The 17,235-nt window shown below is 36.4% G+C and overlaps 3 protein-coding genes across 3 annotated transcripts; all 3 read left to right on the top strand.

The window, feature by feature from the left end:
* The first annotated feature begins 3,650 nt into the window (after nt 1–3,650).
* Nucleotides 3,651–5,081, top strand: LOC144564334 (PAN domain-containing protein At5g03700-like). Its single transcript, XM_078313942.1, has one exon. It carries the CDS (start codon nt 3,651–3,653, stop codon nt 5,079–5,081), a length of 1,431 nt encoding a protein of 476 aa, XP_078170068.1.
* Nucleotides 5,082–11,638: 6,557 nt separating this feature from the next.
* LOC144564325 (PAN domain-containing protein At5g03700-like) lies at nt 11,639–13,048 on the top strand. Its single transcript, XM_078313930.1, has one exon. It carries the CDS (start codon nt 11,639–11,641, stop codon nt 13,046–13,048), a length of 1,410 nt encoding a protein of 469 aa, XP_078170056.1.
* A 2,312-nt stretch (nt 13,049–15,360) lies between these two features.
* LOC144564315 (uncharacterized) lies at nt 15,361–16,779 on the top strand. The gene has a single exon (XM_078313919.1). It carries the CDS (start codon nt 15,361–15,363, stop codon nt 16,777–16,779), a length of 1,419 nt encoding a protein of 472 aa, XP_078170045.1.
* The last annotated feature ends 456 nt before the right edge of the window (nt 16,780–17,235 follow it).

Raw genomic sequence — 17,235 nt, 5'->3', positions numbered from 1 at the left:
TGGCTGACATGCAGTCTTGACATCGTAGAACAAAACTGTGAAGTTTCATACAAAATCTCAAAAGAGATCGCGAGATATCATATCTCAAAAATTGCCTGAATTGCTGAAGGAGTGCTTTTGAGCCCAACTCTGCACCTCTGGTTAACATACCAAAGCATCTTCCAAAATCATGAAAATTGACTGACATACAGTCTTGACATCGTAGAACACGACTGTGCATTTTCATACAAAATCTAAAACAGATCGCGAGATATCATATCTCAAAAATTGCCCGAATTGTTGAAGGAGTGCTTCTGAGCCCAACTTTGCACATCTGGTTAATATAGCAAATCATCTTCCAAAATCATGAAAATTGACTGACATGCAGTCTTGACATCGTAGAACAAGACTGCATGTCGGTCAAATTTCATGATTTTTGAAGATGTTTATCTATGTTAACCAGAGGTGTAAATTTAGGATCAGAAGAACTCCTTCAACAGTTCGGACAATTTTTGAAAGATAATATCTCGCGATCTGTTTTGGGATTTTTTGTGAAACCTCACAGTCATGTTCTACGATGTCAAGACTTGCATGTCAGTCAATTTTCATGATTTTGGAAGATGCTTTGCTATATTAACCAGATGTGCAAAGTTGGGCTCAGAAACACTCCTTCAACAGTTCGGGCAATTTTTGAGATATGATATCTCGTGATCTGTTTTGAGATTTTTTGTGAAACTTCACAGTCATATTCTACGATGTTAAGACTGCATGTCGGTCAATTTTTATGATTTTTGAAGATGCTTTGATATGTTAACCAGAGGTGCAAAGTTGGACTCAAAAACACTCCTTCAGCAATTCGGGCAATTTTTGAGATATGATATCTTGCAATCTGTTTTGAGATTTTTTGTGAAACTTCAAAGTCGTGTTTTACGATGTCAAGACTGCATGTAGGTCAATTTTCATGATTTTTGAAGATGCTTTGCTATGTTAACCAGAGGTGCAAAGTTGAACTCAAAAACACTCCTTCAGCAATTCGGGCAATTTTTGAGATATGATATCTCGCGATCTGTTTTGAGGTTTTGTATGAAACTTCACAGTCGTGTTTTACGATGTCAAAACTGCATATTGGTCAATTTTCATGATTTTTGAAAATGTTTTACTATGTTAACCAGAGGGGAAAAATTGAATTCAGAAACACTCTGACTTAACAATTCATATAAATAAAATTCATACAAACCTCCAACTTAACAATTCAAACTAATCTAAATTCCAAATAAACTGAATAGCATAATCTCCAGAAAAAAAAAATTATTAAAATTTCCGGGCCGCGGATTTTTTCCACGAGTTGGGTATTTTTAAAAATTTCGCTGAACCGTGGTTATTTTTAATAAAAAAATATATTTTTTGGGGTAAATATACAAATCTCGGTGTAGTAGGTTCTAGGTTTCTCGTAGAATACTTCACAAAATAATGAAAATAAAACTATTTATTTATTATTCGAACCATATAAAATATATGAAGTAATAGCCGCATATCTTATCTTTATCCTTTACCTGCACCTCAGATTTGTTTACATTTTAAAAAAATATTTATACTTGATTATAAAAGTACTTATACATTACGTTACTAGAAATAAAAGGTTTAAAATATTTAACTTGAATTTTGTAACTATATACACTTTACAAACATAATGATGAACACTTTACATTTTTTCATACTAGATACAAATAATTGTAAATTTTCATTTAAATTATTTTCAGATAAAGAATAATTGAACAATTTCTCATAGAATATAAAGTAACCAAACGCAGAAGAGCAATTATGTACTTGCTATTAGGTTAATGGAACCAATAAAAAGGGTCAACGGACAGTACCTACCTTATTTAACTAATAGGTTTCCTTTTTATAATTCCTTTGACCAAACCTTACGACACATATTAGCACTCATAAGTCATTAGGCCTCAATAATCTGTCCGATCTATCTTTCGAAGTACTTAATTTGTGGGATTTCAACAAACATTAAATGCAAAATTTAATAAATTTTAAAGTTAATTCAGTATGAAGTTAAGCAGTAAAAAATTAATAAAAAAATGAATACATTAAAATTAATTTAAAACCTTACGTACATTTGATTGATTTAAATTTATTATTTAAAGTCTTATTTGATGAATTTTGAAATCAGTGAAATTAAGATTGAAATAACACTGATGACTGATGTTATAAGTAACCATAGCATTTACAAATAAAATAAAAAACTAATCATGTTGTCAGATATTTTAGAAGTTACATGTTTTAATGTTAATGTCTCCGTAGTCCAAAGTCCGTACCGTATCACGTGTGTATCTACATCTTTGCCACAAACAAGTAACGGATTACGGATAGAATATGGGACTCCTCCAAAACAGAGTCGGATTTCATCAAGTTGATTTCATGTCGTTTTTTTTTTATAAAAATAATAATTGCGAATCTTTTTGCAAATAGAGTATCAATGTAAGCAGGTTGTACATAAGGTTTGACAAGCCAGAGTGGTAGGATCTCGTAATTATAACATTTTTTTTCTTATCAAAGAAAAATGTTGGAGCTTAGTCCTCCTCCAACCCTAAAATAAAAAAATAAAAAAAAATAAAAAATGAGAATCTTAATTTCCAAAATAAATCAAATGATACTTTTTGTGAATTGTAATTATTATGATTATGAATCCATCAGTAGCCGAAGACAATGATTATCATGAACTAAAAAACAGGTTCGCCATGCGATCTTTCCTTTTTACAAAATTATTATTTCAGATCTCCTTCTCTTCTCATTTTTATATAATCCACTATAAAAAAAAATGTATAATGTGGCTCAGAACGCGTTTACCAATTTCCCTGTAATTTATTTTGCAACTTTGCTAATAATTAAATTTAATTCAAACATAAGGATGCAGTTTTTAATAGTAACTTGTATATAATTTATATATTTTTGTTATTAAACTGGTAAGGTTTGTTCTTGGATCAACTAGCACAATTGATGTTGAAAAACAGTCGGCCTATGCAGAAGGTAGGAAGCAGACTGTATTATTGTTTTTTTTTTAAACCGTTCTGACCAGTTGAGGTTAAAAAAACAGAGAGACATATTTGTACATCAGTTGGATAATAAATTTTAAACGAATTAGCATTATACATTAAAGTGATAATGTTGAAGTGTCGTTAAAACAAAGGGATCTGAAAGCATTGCACAGGATTAAATCATTTCCGTTAAGGTAACAGAAGATTTCTGTTTAGGTTCGGATCGTCCGATCAGAATATGGGTCAATTCGGTCCGAGATGATATGCACAGCCTCTTTAATATTCATGCGGGTTTTGATCAAACGGTCCTGATCCAAACAGAAATATTCTTTTACCTTAGATGATATGGATTGAAAATCAAGTGGGACGGCTCTGAGTATATAAAGCGCACAAGAGATTGCTTTTGAATTTAATCCCGGTTACCAATCCTCTCCAAGTTGTTATATTCTATCACAAAAAAATACTCAAGTGCGTCTCATCTCTGACTTTGCTTCAATCATTTAATGTAAAAAACAAAAAAATGCCTACCTAGTTCCTTTCTCTTGATCCGCAGTCATCCCTTCCCTTTCCTCTTCTCCTTTCTGATCCTCAATTATTCATAACTGATACCAATAAATTTAATAAATGACAATTACAGAAAAGAAGGGATTCCAATCAGATGCCTTCTTTGTATTTTACATTGTATCAATACTGGCATTCATCCACACAGTTGCCGGTGCATCGATCAAGACCACCGAGCTCCGTAAAGGCTTCAGTGCCACCCCGGGCCCGGTCAACTCCGAGTTTGAGCTTCTTCTTGCCGATCCAACTGGCCTTTTTGCCTTTGGTTTCATGCGTGTGGGTCCCACAAAGCTCGACCTGGCAGTGGTCCATCTCCCTTCCTCCCAGCCGGTCTGGCGCGCCATCCCTTCCAATCTAGCTAATTGGGGCCAATCAACGACCTTTTCCTTTGACGGAAACTTGGTCCTAACCGACAAAAGCATCCACGAGGGCGTGTTGTGGTCCTCTAACTCAACAGGCGGTGACTCTCTGGTCCTTCGTAACACGTCAAACCTCCAAATCTGTTCGTCATCTGACGGGAATTCAGCTGTTTGGCAAAGTTTCGATCAACCATCTGACACGCTTGTACAAGGTCAGAATTTCACATCCATGACTTCACTCATCACTCCAGACAGGCGGTACAGCTTGCGAATCGTGGGGTCACATATTGCCTTATACATGGAATTTGGTGGAAGACATGAGATTAATTATTGGAGGCACAGTCCGTTTGGAGCCAAGGGAACAACAATTTATGGTGTAGTGCAACCGCTAGGTTTCTTTGGTTTCTATAACAGTGACGGGTCAAAGGCCGAGCTACTCCCATTCGACTCATTTGACCGTGGCTATCTTGGGTTTCACCGTGTGACAATACAGAATGATGGTAATTTACATGCATACTTCTGGGATAATGACAAGTGGAATCTGGTTTACACAGCTGTGTCGGAGCCGTGCGGGCTGCCCGGCATATGTGGGGCATATGGGTTATGTTATCCGGGTAAGCCATCATGTTTTTGTATGGTAAATGGCACAGATGGTTGCCTCCAAACAGACTCAGGTGATTTTTGCAGCAAGGGACATAGCGGTTTCTCGGTTTTAAGAAGAAGTGGTGTCACTGTGGAGTACAACGAACTCATGTCATCAGTACGGGTGCAATCATTGGCAGAATGCGAGAAGATATGCGAGCGCAACTGTACTTGTTGGGGGGCATTGTTCGCAAAAACTATGAATATTTGTTACTTGATGGATTATCCAATTCAAACAGTTGAGGCATCAGGAGACACCCATCAAGGGTACTTTAAAGTTAGGCAACAGGGAGGCGGTGATAGCGGGGAGAGACACAGAGCAGCAACAGCAGTGGTGGTGATCTTTACGCTTGTTTTCGCGGGTTTGGGTATGTATGGAGTGTACTGGTACTGGGACCAGAGACGAAGCCGGTTGTTGCGGCTCCAGCTAGCGGGTTCGAATCAGGAAATGACTCCAATATCTTTCAAGGATCTCAGGTCAATGAGTACATGATTGTTGCAAATTCTTGATTAGAAATGTGAAGAAGAAGAATACCTGAAGATATGGTGTGAGAGGAGGCCTTTTCTGAGTTATTGTTGTGCCAAATTAATGCATTTTTTTACAAAGCAATAACAAACAAATAGAATGTAAACTTAAATTTATAGACAATTAATCAACTAACTGATTGATTTTATTGTGATAATTTTGGATCTAATCATCTTTGTATAATAAATAATGATTAAGTTGAGATTTATTTCTGCTCTGTTGTCAATAATGTACTAGCTGTAATTTTTTTCTTTTCTTTATTATTAATGTATTTCATAAATTGAGACCTTTGCAGTTTGCATACGCTATTAGGTAACAACTATTATCAAAAAGCAACCAGGGCAAATTTGAATTTAAGTCTAAATCCACATGCACATGTTAGTGACTGATATGTTCTTTCCAATCCCTGATCATAGGTGATGATGAATGCTTAGATCCTCCGCCTTAAAAAGCATATTTTGAGTGTTATCTTTGTTTCCTTTATTTTCTTCTTTTGGTGAAATGGAGGAATTTTCTTTCTGGTCCAAACCTTTTGTCTAGATGGGATAATTAACATCTTTTAAACAGGATTTGGAAGCATATTTAATTTGATTAAAATGGATGTCTCAAACTACAAAGAGGTCAATTATGCGCAAATACATAAACAATAATAAGAGATTATAGCTAAAATTTGCTAAAATTATTAAGTTCACAATTAATCGTTTCTAAGCTTACACTTCTTTAAATTTTGACAAGCATCGTAAATTGTAATAATTTTTGAATTAGATCAAAATGCACAGACCAATTTGCACATAACTTTCTATATCCCTGGACCATACTTAGCTTTACTGCTGGGCGGTGCTTGGTTTGTTTTTACTCCTTAAAAAAACCCTCTCCGGCGAAATTTCAGCCAGTTGACTTTTATCAGATATTTTGATTATCTTAGCTAATAAATTACTTGTGATTTCTAACACATTTGGGAACTTGAAGCCAAACAACCGCTTTCCCTAAAATTAAGCGGAAGGGAAACACCTAGAATCCAAATATAATGATATACCGGACAATAGTTTCAGTCTGGTGTGTGTTGGAATCAAATATCTGATTTAAAATAAATAAATAAATTATCAACTAACGACTATTTGGTTTTGTATACAAACTGCAGTGACCTTTCGGAGTCATATTTTCTTTTTCTTTTCTTTTTATTTAACATGGCAAGAGAAAATAAGAGGAGATTGCCAGATTAAACTACGGTGCTTGAAAGCCAAATAGTCGTGATTTTATCATCTAGCAATTAATTTACTAAATTACTATTTAGTTTAATAAATCAAATAAGTCAGTGTCATAAGTCGTAAACCTGGACACATTTTACAGGTCAACCGCTATCAAACAAACTATTTATCTAACCCAACCCTTGATTTGCGCGATACATATTTTTTTATTCCAATTTCATCTTAATCTTTCTCTTGTTAGCAATCTCGCATGCCACTAACCAACTTGAGGGAATAATTTAACTAATCAGTTGCTTATTAATACCACTTTGTGCTTGCGCAAGACTGGACGAGTGGACGTACGTTATGCCTAGAAGACCCAGTAACGATGAATTATAATGGCATATATAATTAAATACTCGATATGGGCTTAATTTAATGTATTTTCGTTTTGGTAGCAACATTTATTTACATATATATATATATATATATGAGTTAGGCTGGGGTGCTATGGATAGCATAGAGGCCTCTATGCTACGGCTCAATATTCGAGTTTTCAAAATCCAAACGGTCGATCCGAACCGTTCATCTTATTCTCCATATTAATATCTGCTTGGAGACCAAATTTTACATTTTTCTGAATTTTTTTACTATTTATTAAGCCACTTTGAAAATCGCTAATCCAACGGTTTTACTGTTTTGTGCAGCCACCGTTGGATCAACAATTTTGTAAAATACTTAATAAATAGTAGAAAAATTCAGAAAAATGTAAAATTTGGTCTCCAAGCAGATATTAATATGGAGAATAAAATGAACGGTTCGGATCGACCGTTTGGATTTTGAAAACTCGAATATTGAGCCGTAGCATAGAGGCCTCTATGCTATCCATAGCACCCCAGCCTAACTCTATATATATATATTAGATTTCTTTCATTAATAGATATTAAAAAAAAATACTAAATCACTATGAAATGAAAAGATACCAATCCTCTCAGTTTATTTTTCTTGTTCAATTAATTCAATCATCTTAATTTGTTAAAATGAGCCACTTTTTCTTTTAACTAAATCACTATGAAATGAAAAGATACCAACTTGCTCACACATATATTAACCTAGCATTTATTATTTAAAAATTAAGTGAAGATTAGTCCTTTGATCAAAATCAATGCACAAGTTGTCTTACATCACGTAAATAAATGTTTTTTTAGCCAGGACCGAATTGACATTTCGGTCCGAGATCCAAAAGTTTTAGTTATAAAATCGCACCACATTTTCACTCTCACACTACACTCGGATTCAGAAAGAAGCTTATTTGTTAATTATAGGGTATTTTATTATTGGGTAATTATAATATCCCCCACCTATCCATCCCCCATTTCATCCCCCAACTAACTTTCTATTTTAACTATAATTATAACTACTATTTCTAACAACCTTTATTTTTTTCCTCTTTCTCCCTTTCTCCCTTTCTCTTCCACCTCTATTTTCCTCTTTCACCTCCATCTTCTTCTCCCACCTCCGCCTCCGCCTCCCACCTCCGCCTCCCACCTCCCTCTCTCACCTTCACCTCACCTCACCTCACCTCCGCCTCTACCTCCCTCTCCCACCTCCGCATCCCACCTCCTCCTCCACCTCCGTTTTTTCCATTGATAAGTTCCCCTCCCTCTCCCACCTCAAAATGATAAATACAATAAGCTCCCTCCCTTTTACACTTTCGCCTCGGTTTTTTCCCTCTATGCCTGCTGCTCCTGCTCTAGCGAACGTTCCTCCGGAGATCATCCATCACTCCATCCCAATCAAGCACGCCTCTGCCAGGAATGAATACTTCAACGTGTATGAATGAATACTTCAATGTGTTTGAATGAATATTAGAGCACGTCTCTACCGGGTCAGATCCGTCACTGTCGATCATATCAAAATAATTTTGTATATGTATATGCAATTAATCTTTTTCATGCTTATGTTCTCCTTCCTCATGAAGTAGTGAGTTTTGCAAAGAACAAAGTTTTATTAATGGTGAATTAGGCCACTGCGTATTAAATAAATGACATAAAAACAAATTTTGAAAAAAAAATTAGAGATATATGAATGAATACTTGATGTCTTAGATATGAATACTTCAATGTGTATAAATGAATACTTAATATCTTATGTGTGAATACTTGCGTGACAAGATATTAATGCTTGTGCAACAGACAACTCGAAAGTATGTCATCATGGATCTCATTTGAAAGATAAAATTGTGTAGAAAACGTTCGTAGTTTTAGATTTGCAAAATTCTTCCCAGATCGTTAGAAATATTGGTTAGATTGAACGGAGAAAAAAAAACCCACCTTTAAAAACATGTAAAAAATGGATGAGTGATGTATCCAGTTTTTATATTTACACTTACACGATGAGGATTAATACTTTCTCGATAAGAGATGAATACTTGTGCAACGGACAACTCGAAAGTATGTCATCATGGATCTCATTTGAAAGATAAAATTGTGTAGAAAATGTTCGTGGTTTTAGATTTGCAAAATTCCTCATAGATCGTCAGAAATATTGGTTATATTGAACGGAGAAAAAAAACCACCTCTAAAAACGTGTAAAAGATGGATGAGTGATGTGTCCAGTTTCTATATTTGCACTTGCACGACGATGATGAATACTTTCTCGATAAGGATGAATACTTGTACAACGGACAACTCGAAAGTATATCATCATGGATCTCATTTTAAAGATAAAATTATGTCAAAAACATTTATGGTTTTAGATTTGCAAAATTCCTCACCGATCGTCATAAATATTGATTAGATTGAACGAAGAAAAAAAATCCCACCTCTAAAAACGTGTCTAGTTTTTTTTTTTTTAAAAACTTGATATATTAGGTATGAATACTTGATGTGTTATATGTGAATACTTGATGCATTATAGATGAATACTTGCGCGCGCCAGTTGTAAAATCTTTCAAATATTATGTGGTCCCCAAATAGTAAGTGGTCCCCCTAGGTAGTTAGTAGTTATTAAAGTAGTTAATGACTGGGGGATGGAATGGGGGATTGTTACGGGGGGATAGCTAGATGCTCCCTTTATTATTTGTTATTTATAGGGTATTTTTTATGTGGAGTTTATGTTATTTAGTTTGTCATTTATATTTTCATTTGGAGTTTATGTTGTTTAGTTTGTTATTTATAAGGTATTTTTGTTATTAGTTTGTTTAAAAAAAACAAAAATAGTTTCTGCCCAAAACAGAATTAGTTCCTACAAAAACAGACTTTGTTCCTGGACGAAACAACTCCGTTCCTGGAAGAAACAAAAATGCAGAAATGTGGATAGTTCGGGAAAGGCCACAACATACTGTTTCCGGCATAAACAGCCTGTTTCAGGACGAAACTCTCTGTTCCCAGCTGAAACAAAAACCCAGAAATGTGGATAGTTCGGGAAAGGCCGAAACAGCTTGTTCCATCCAGAAATAGAGGCCGGAACTGAGGCAGAATTCAGTTTTTTTAGTATAATTTAGCATAATTTGTTTTAGTAGATTAAAATTTAGAACCAGTTTTTTTTCAGTTTGTTTTAGTATAATTTAATTTATTTTAGTTGAATTTAGCATATTTTGCATAATTTAGATAATTTTAGTATAAGGTTGTATAAGTTAGTTTAATTTAATATATTTTAGTATAATTTAGCATATTTTGAATAATGTAGTTTGTTTTAGTGTAATGTTGTATAATTTAGCATATTTTGCATAATTTAGATAATTCTAGTAACTAAATACTAATTCACACTAATCAGGAATTAAAAGTAATTAGATATAAAGCATGCATATTAAAAAATTATAATAAAAAATGAAGCACATTTGGTGAAGTTATGCATTATGGTAGATATAATACCTTTGGTGTCTTCTGTATTGCTTCAAAAGAGAAGGCATAGCCATCCTGCTCATGCTATCTATCTAAAAATCAAGGATAAACTAGAGTTTCACCATGAAGAGATTATTACCTATCTAGAAAATAAAGAATGACCACTGAGAACTTTTGACAAATGGATCATAAAATTTCTACCTTCATGCAGCTGCACTTTACCTCTTATATGTTTTGCTGACTTACAAATCTTAAAATCCAGCAAGAGGACTACTTGCAGATCAGCTGTTAAATCTTCACATTCCTATTGACAGAACCTAACTAAGCAATAGAACAAAAAAAACAGACGAGATATGAAAATATCGGATCACAGAGGATTGCAAGAATAATTCCAACTTGGAATTGATTGAAACATTCCAAAACTAGGTGGAAATCATGAAAATCACAAAATAGAAAACAACACTCTTATCATAAAAAAAGTTCAAATCATTTCAATACAAGATTTCATAAAATAAATAGCCTGTCAATCAAATTACTTGGTATTTTTCAAGCCACGAAAATTGTGGCCGTGTGATGTGCAATAGTCTATTATTTAGTATTCTTTCCTATATTGCAATATAGTATATTATTTATTATTATTTTTGTGTACAAATCAATTGCAAATTTTAACGATGCTAAAGTGAATATGGCAAAATCCCAAAAATAAAGATGGCAATTAACAATCTTGTTGGAGCTGGCCAATTCTCTTAAGATTATTTAATATTAAAAAAAAAAAGACAATAGTCTTAATTTCTTAAATCTTTGTTATAAAAAAGTTCGGACAAACTTCGAACTTTTTTCTTCTACTTATGCACATAATTTAAAAACAAAAGAAAAGGAATTCTGATTTCTGAATAATCTGCTCATCACGTTGTATTATCCATTCTATGAGACAGCAGGCACGTAAATTAATTACCTTTATTGTCTCATAGAAATAGACAAATAATTAACAAGGAACTTGTTCCCAATTTCAGCATCACAATCACAAAAGTGTACAAGTTCGGCTGCTCTCCTTTACTGCAGTTTCTATCAATGTTCTCAGCCAGATCACAGACGTCTGTTTCTGATCTGATCATGCATCAAGATTAATTCCAATCATGCTGCAATGAGATGGAAATAGAGTTTAGTTTAGTACTATCTGCATTTTTATTTTGGAAAACGAGCCATGAATTTGGAATCCTTGAAGGCCATGTAAATGACTGGGGTACCACTCGTAGTCCATTAAAAAACATTAAAGATTAGTCAACACATCTTAATACCCTATCAATCACAAGCTTTGACTTTCTTTTATCCTTTCATATCAGCTTACCACGTTATACTAACATACTTCCTCTTGATCTCTCATTGCTGACCCCCAATTCCTTTTCCTCTTCTCTTTCTCTACTATCTACTACAATACATGCTGAACTTCCCAATTCATTCAATGAGATCAATAAGCCTCTTTGTATGTTACATGTTACTATTGCTTACAGTTCGGTGTACAGCTGCCAACTCGAACATACCAACAAGGATCATAAAGGGCTTCACGGCCTCACCAACAAGCAGCAATGCTCAATTTGAGCCCCTCCTTGCCGACATCACTGGCGTCTTTGCATTCGGATTCTTGAATGTTGGTTCGGCAAAGCTTGATTTGGCTATAATTCACCTACCGTCTACGCAGCAAGTATGGCGTGCTAACCCTTTCAATTTGCCCAACTGGGGCAACTCGACTACCTTTTCTTTTGACGGCAACCTTGTCCTGACTGACGTAACCATCCAAGGTGGCCCGGTCTGGGCCTCTAAATCGGCCGGTGGCGACTATCTATCCCTTAGCAATAATTCAAATCTCCAAATATACAATTCTGTCGGTGCGGATTCTTCTCTCTGGCAGAGCTTTGATTATCCTTTCGACACACTTGTACAAGGGCAGATATTGTCCTCTTCAACCACAGCTTCATTGCACACAGCTGACAAACGATACACCTTGCGTATTGGTATAGCATATCTTGCCTTGTTCATGGAGTTCCAAGGAGGCCAGGAACTGAATTATTGGTCACACACTGCTCTCAAAGCCAACGCTTTGAAGGATATCTATGCGCAAGTGGACCCCCGTGGTTTCTTGGGTATTTATTATGTTAGGGATGGAGCTTATATTGATCGAATTCCTTTTGACTCATTTGAGCGTGGAAATTTGGGTTTTCACCGGCTGACATTACAGCCGGATGGTAATTTGTACGCTTACTACTGGAACAATAATACATGGGTTTTGGTTTACACGGCACAAACAGAACCATGTGGGTTGCCCGGCATATGCGGTGCGTATGGGATATGTATACCTGGATCTCCTTTCCAGTGTTCATGTCTAGTCAATGGCACAGACGGATGCCTCCAGACAGATACTGGAGATTTCTGTGGCAATCAGAATAGCGGTTTCTCAGTAGTGAGAAAAAGTGGTGTCAAAGTAGAATACACCAACATTATGGAGACAATAGCAGTGGAGTCTTTGGATGAGTGCGAGAAAACATGCGCGCAAAGCTGCGTATGTTGGGGCGCATTATATGCTTACACGGCAAAAAATTGTTACATCATGGACTATCCAATACAGACGGTCGAGCAGTTGGGGTCTGCCTATCAGGGGTACTTCAAACTCAGGTCGAATGATTATGGGGTGGTCGGGCATAGAAAGAAACACCAGAATAAGCAAGGGCACCCGGGTGTGATAGCTGCAGTGGTGATTTTTACGCTGGCATTTGCCGGTATGGCCGCATATGGCGGTTACTGGTGGTGGGATAAGAGGCGGAACAGCTTGCCCGTAATCCAGTTGGGGAAAGCCCCAAAAGAAGAAACGGCAGCAGAGCCTATTAAAGACCCTGGTACAAAATGAAAAAAAAAAAAAAAAAAGGTGTAGATGAACATTTACTGATTTTCATGTGGTGTACTGTGTGATTCGGTTGATAAACATTCTTTTTATTTTGTATTTTATAGCGATCATTTCTTTCTTTTATCTTTTTGGTTACTGTAGTTTTGTTTAATACATCTGTTTAATAAAAATATAGGAATTGATTCATTTTAAGACCCATTGCTTGTTTAATTAATGCTAACTGCATAATCACTTTGCCAACTGCAATTTGATTCATTAAAATTAATGCTAACTACAGAAGTATGGGATATACAAGATGCATTGACATGTTCCGGGACAAATATTTTATTTGTGCTTTCTTCTTTATTTTGTTTCAATGTACATTGTACAACCTTCAGCTTTTTAATGGGAAAGGAGAGCTCGAGACTTCATGCAGAAACTACGAATTTTACTGTTTTATTGATCGGAGATGAGTTGGGCTTAAAAGGTTCGAACATGCCGTACCTCGGCCTGAACTTTGTCGAAATTATTTTGGGTCTCGATGGGTTGTATTGGATCTGAGGTGTTCTGGACCAATCTAGTCGTCTTCGATTTTCCCACCTCGTTTTTTTTTTAATATCAGCAAATTGGAACGAAAATGGAAGCATATCACTTGCCCCCTCAGTCACTGCGGGGTGGGACCGGGTTTACAATTTAGAGATTTAGGATTTAGGGGGTCCACCAGCAGTGACTCTGGGGCCAGGAAATTCCTGCCCCCAAGGAGGCAAACAATTCAATCCCAACGAAAATACCCAATATGGTTTGAGTCCGCATCGTCTGCGTTAACTCAAAAGAGCATCGTTTGAGTTAACCCATCTCGATCGTCTGATTTTAAATGGAGTCAATCCGACCACAGCTTATAATTTTAGTGTGGATGTAGTTATCACGAATTTTAAAGCAGATTGGACGGTCCAGATTTATTAACTCAGAAGATTCTTTTTTGAGTTAATGCAGAGGATACGAGTACGATTTTTTTTTTTATTTAGAATTACGCTAAAATAATTCATTCAAACAAGCCTTGTAAGGCCGGATTTTCTGTAACTAGCCTCCACCGATCCCTAGGATCGGTGGAGCAAAAAAAAGCAAAACTACACCGGTCCTAGGGACCGGTGTAGCTCATTTTTCGTCTGCCACAACGGTTACACGGAGGATTACACCAAAACGCACCTGCACCGATCCTGTGGATCGGTGTAGCTTAAAAATTAGTCCACCGGTCCTGTGGATCGGTGTAGGTTCACACTATACCATTTACCCAGCCGCACCCTTCTTCTTCTCTTCCCGATCTCCATTTTTCTTTCTTCTTCCTTCTATTTTTTCTTATTTTGTTTTTTTCAGATTCAGTAGAGGAGTTGTCATATGAACAGATCGCCACCACCATTGTACTCAGCATCGTCTTCTGATTATTATTGTGAGTTTTTTTTTTACTCATATGCTTATATTTAGTGTTATAAAATTGAAAAATATTTAGAGTTTGATTTAGTGTTTATTTTTTACTCATATGTTTATATTTTAGTTTTTTTTACTCATATGTTTATATTTTGAGTTTTTTTACTCATATATTTATATTTAGTTTATTTTTTACTCATATGTTTATATTTATTGTTTTTCTGTACTCATATATTATGTAGTGTTTTTTTATATGTTTATATATTTAGTGTGTTTTTTTTATTCATATGTTTATTTAGTATTTTTTTTACTCATATGTTTATTAATTTAGTGTTTGATTTTTGTTCAGCAAAATGTCACTGCTATTGATCAATGTGTATTATGGTGGTAACCTCCAAAGCACTTCAACAGGTGTTGGTTATGACATAGGGGCTGCATTTACCTTTACTGTATCTGATTCTACCAGTTTTGCTATTATAAGACGGCAAATATACGTTGGACTTGAATTGCTTCCGAGTCGAGTCAAATTGACAATCAGGGTACGTATGAACACAGCACCGCCCGGATCGTACCATTTCTCACTATTTCGGATAGAAAATGAGGAAACTTGGGATGTCATTAAACAAACTGCAACTCAAGTGGCTGGATTTAAGGTTATAGAATTGGTAGCTGAGGCGCACCAGGCTAGAAACCAAACCAGTTATGATCCGTGTCCAGATAGTTTGCCCGGAGGTAGTAACACATCGTCGGTTCAGACCGGCTTTGATCCTAATTCGGGCAGTGTACCTGTACCCACCTACACACATCTGGTTCAGGCCGGTGACGACCTTTGTGAGCAATCAGATCAAGACACAGAATCTGATAGAAGTTCTTTTGATGATGATGATTCGGATGAAGCATGGAACGCAGATATGGACGAAGCGGAAGCTGAAATGAACGACAGAGAAATATTGAAGGATTGGCACAACTCGATCCCATTTCTCAATCGAGGACCTAAGCATCCATGTTCCTCATTCCACGATGATTTGCCAATGCCATACGCGGATCGTGCATTTTTTGCGAACCCCCCCAGGTTAGATGAAAAATTTGCTGAAGGTCAAATGTTTGAATCCAAAGCCAAACTAAAATCAGAACTTGCTGAATTTCACCTAAACAAAAACACAGAGTTAGACGTGCTAAACAGCAGCAAAACCAAGTATAGAGTTAAATGTAAATCTTCAAAATGCCAATGGAAATTGTATGCAATTGTAGTACCAACAGGTGCATGGACAATTTCCACCAACCCGTTTATCCACACATGTTTTGGCAGTGCTGAAAGGTTGGATAGTCATCAAATGACTTCTAGAGTAATTGCTGATATTATTAAACCGGCTTTGAAAGATGATCTGGAGTTAAGCATTAAAATGGTCAAGCATCTGGTTAAAGTTAAATTTGGGACAGTAGTGCCCTCGTATAATAAGTTGTGGAGAGGTAGAGAACTTGCAATTGCGGACTTGTTTGGGAGTTGGGAGAAGTCTTACGAGGTGCTGCCATCGTTTTTGGCTGCCATCAAAGCGTCTAATCCAGGTACACAGTACCTACTAGAAAGTGAACCATCAACCAAGTTTAATATCAATATTTTCAACCGGGTTGCATGGGCATTTGGGCCATGCATTGAGGCATGGCCTCATCTTCGACCCGTTATCAGTGTTGATGCCGGGTTCTTATCCGGAAGGTATAAGGGTAAACTTTTTATGGCTTGTGCTTACGATGCAGAGCAACAACTCTTGCCACTTGCATTTGCAATTTGTGAAAAAGAGTCTATAGAAAATTGGGGTTGGTTTATGAATTGGTTGCGTACCAATGTTGTCGGACCAGGAAAAATATGTGTCATCTCGGACCAGCATCTTGGTATACGAGGGGTGTTTGAGGCTCCTAATCTGGGATGGTGTGAGGAACAAGGTGAAGCTGTACACCGACTGTGTGCACAGCATATTTGTGAAAATATTTGGAAAAGATACCCTCAAAAGTGGATCAAAAAGGTATTCAAGAAATTTGTTGAGAAAAAAAAAATCTGGAGATTTGAAGAAGGGATGGATTTGATTAAGCAAAGAGATGCAGCTGTACATGACTACATTATGAAATTTGGTAAACGGCTCCGCAACTCTGATGCAGAGCCTTTGGCTCTGCATAAGTGGGCACAAGTGCATGATGGATTCCTTAATCGGTGGGGTATAATGACAAGTAATGGCTCTGAGGTACTAAACAGTGTATTTAGGATTGCCAGACAACTACCTGTGTGTGCAATTGTTGATAAGACATTTTATAAGCGTCGACTGGTTTGTAAATAGGCCGGAGGTTGCGATTGGATGGGAGGCAACGGGATTGGATTTTTCAATGAACATTACACAAGTTTTACATCGTCGTAATGAGAAAGCAAGAAAACATGATGTAAGACCGATGTATTATGGCCATAACAACTATGAGGTTATTGATAAAGATGGACTTCTCGAGACAGTATGTTTAATAGAGATACTTACTCAGTCAAAACATGTTAATTCCTTCGTCTGCGCACACGCGGTGGTCCAAGGGCACCAGTCCCGGGAGTGTACGGGTCAGTAGGCTGCCTTGTACGGTCTCCAACAGGTGGATCCCAGTAGGATGGAGCATAATCTGCTGTAAGATTTCCTGAATCTGCAGTGGAAGGAGCATAATTTGAAGTGGATGGAGCATAACCTGAAGTGGATGGAGCATAACCTGAAGTGGATGGTCCCATCATACTAAAGCCTCCCGCTAGTTCATCAATC

Source organism: Carex rostrata, chromosome 1, assembly GCF_964058835.1.
Source record: "Carex rostrata chromosome 1, lpCarRost1.2, whole genome shotgun sequence".
NCBI lineage: Eukaryota > Viridiplantae > Streptophyta > Magnoliopsida > Poales > Cyperaceae > Carex > Carex rostrata.
The sequence above is the reverse complement of the archived record's forward strand: the minus strand, read 5'-3'. Positions and strand labels throughout refer to the sequence as shown.

Excerpts from the sequence above, each read along its gene's own strand:
- LOC144564334 (XM_078313942.1), top strand. The coding sequence starts at position 3,651 with ATGACAATTACAGAAAAGAAGGGATTCCAATCAGATGCCTTCTTTGTA.
- LOC144564315 (XM_078313919.1), top strand. The coding sequence starts at position 15,361 with ATGGACGAAGCGGAAGCTGAAATGAACGACAGAGAAATATTGAAGGAT.
- LOC144564325 (XM_078313930.1), top strand. The coding sequence starts at position 11,639 with ATGTTACTATTGCTTACAGTTCGGTGTACAGCTGCCAACTCGAACATA.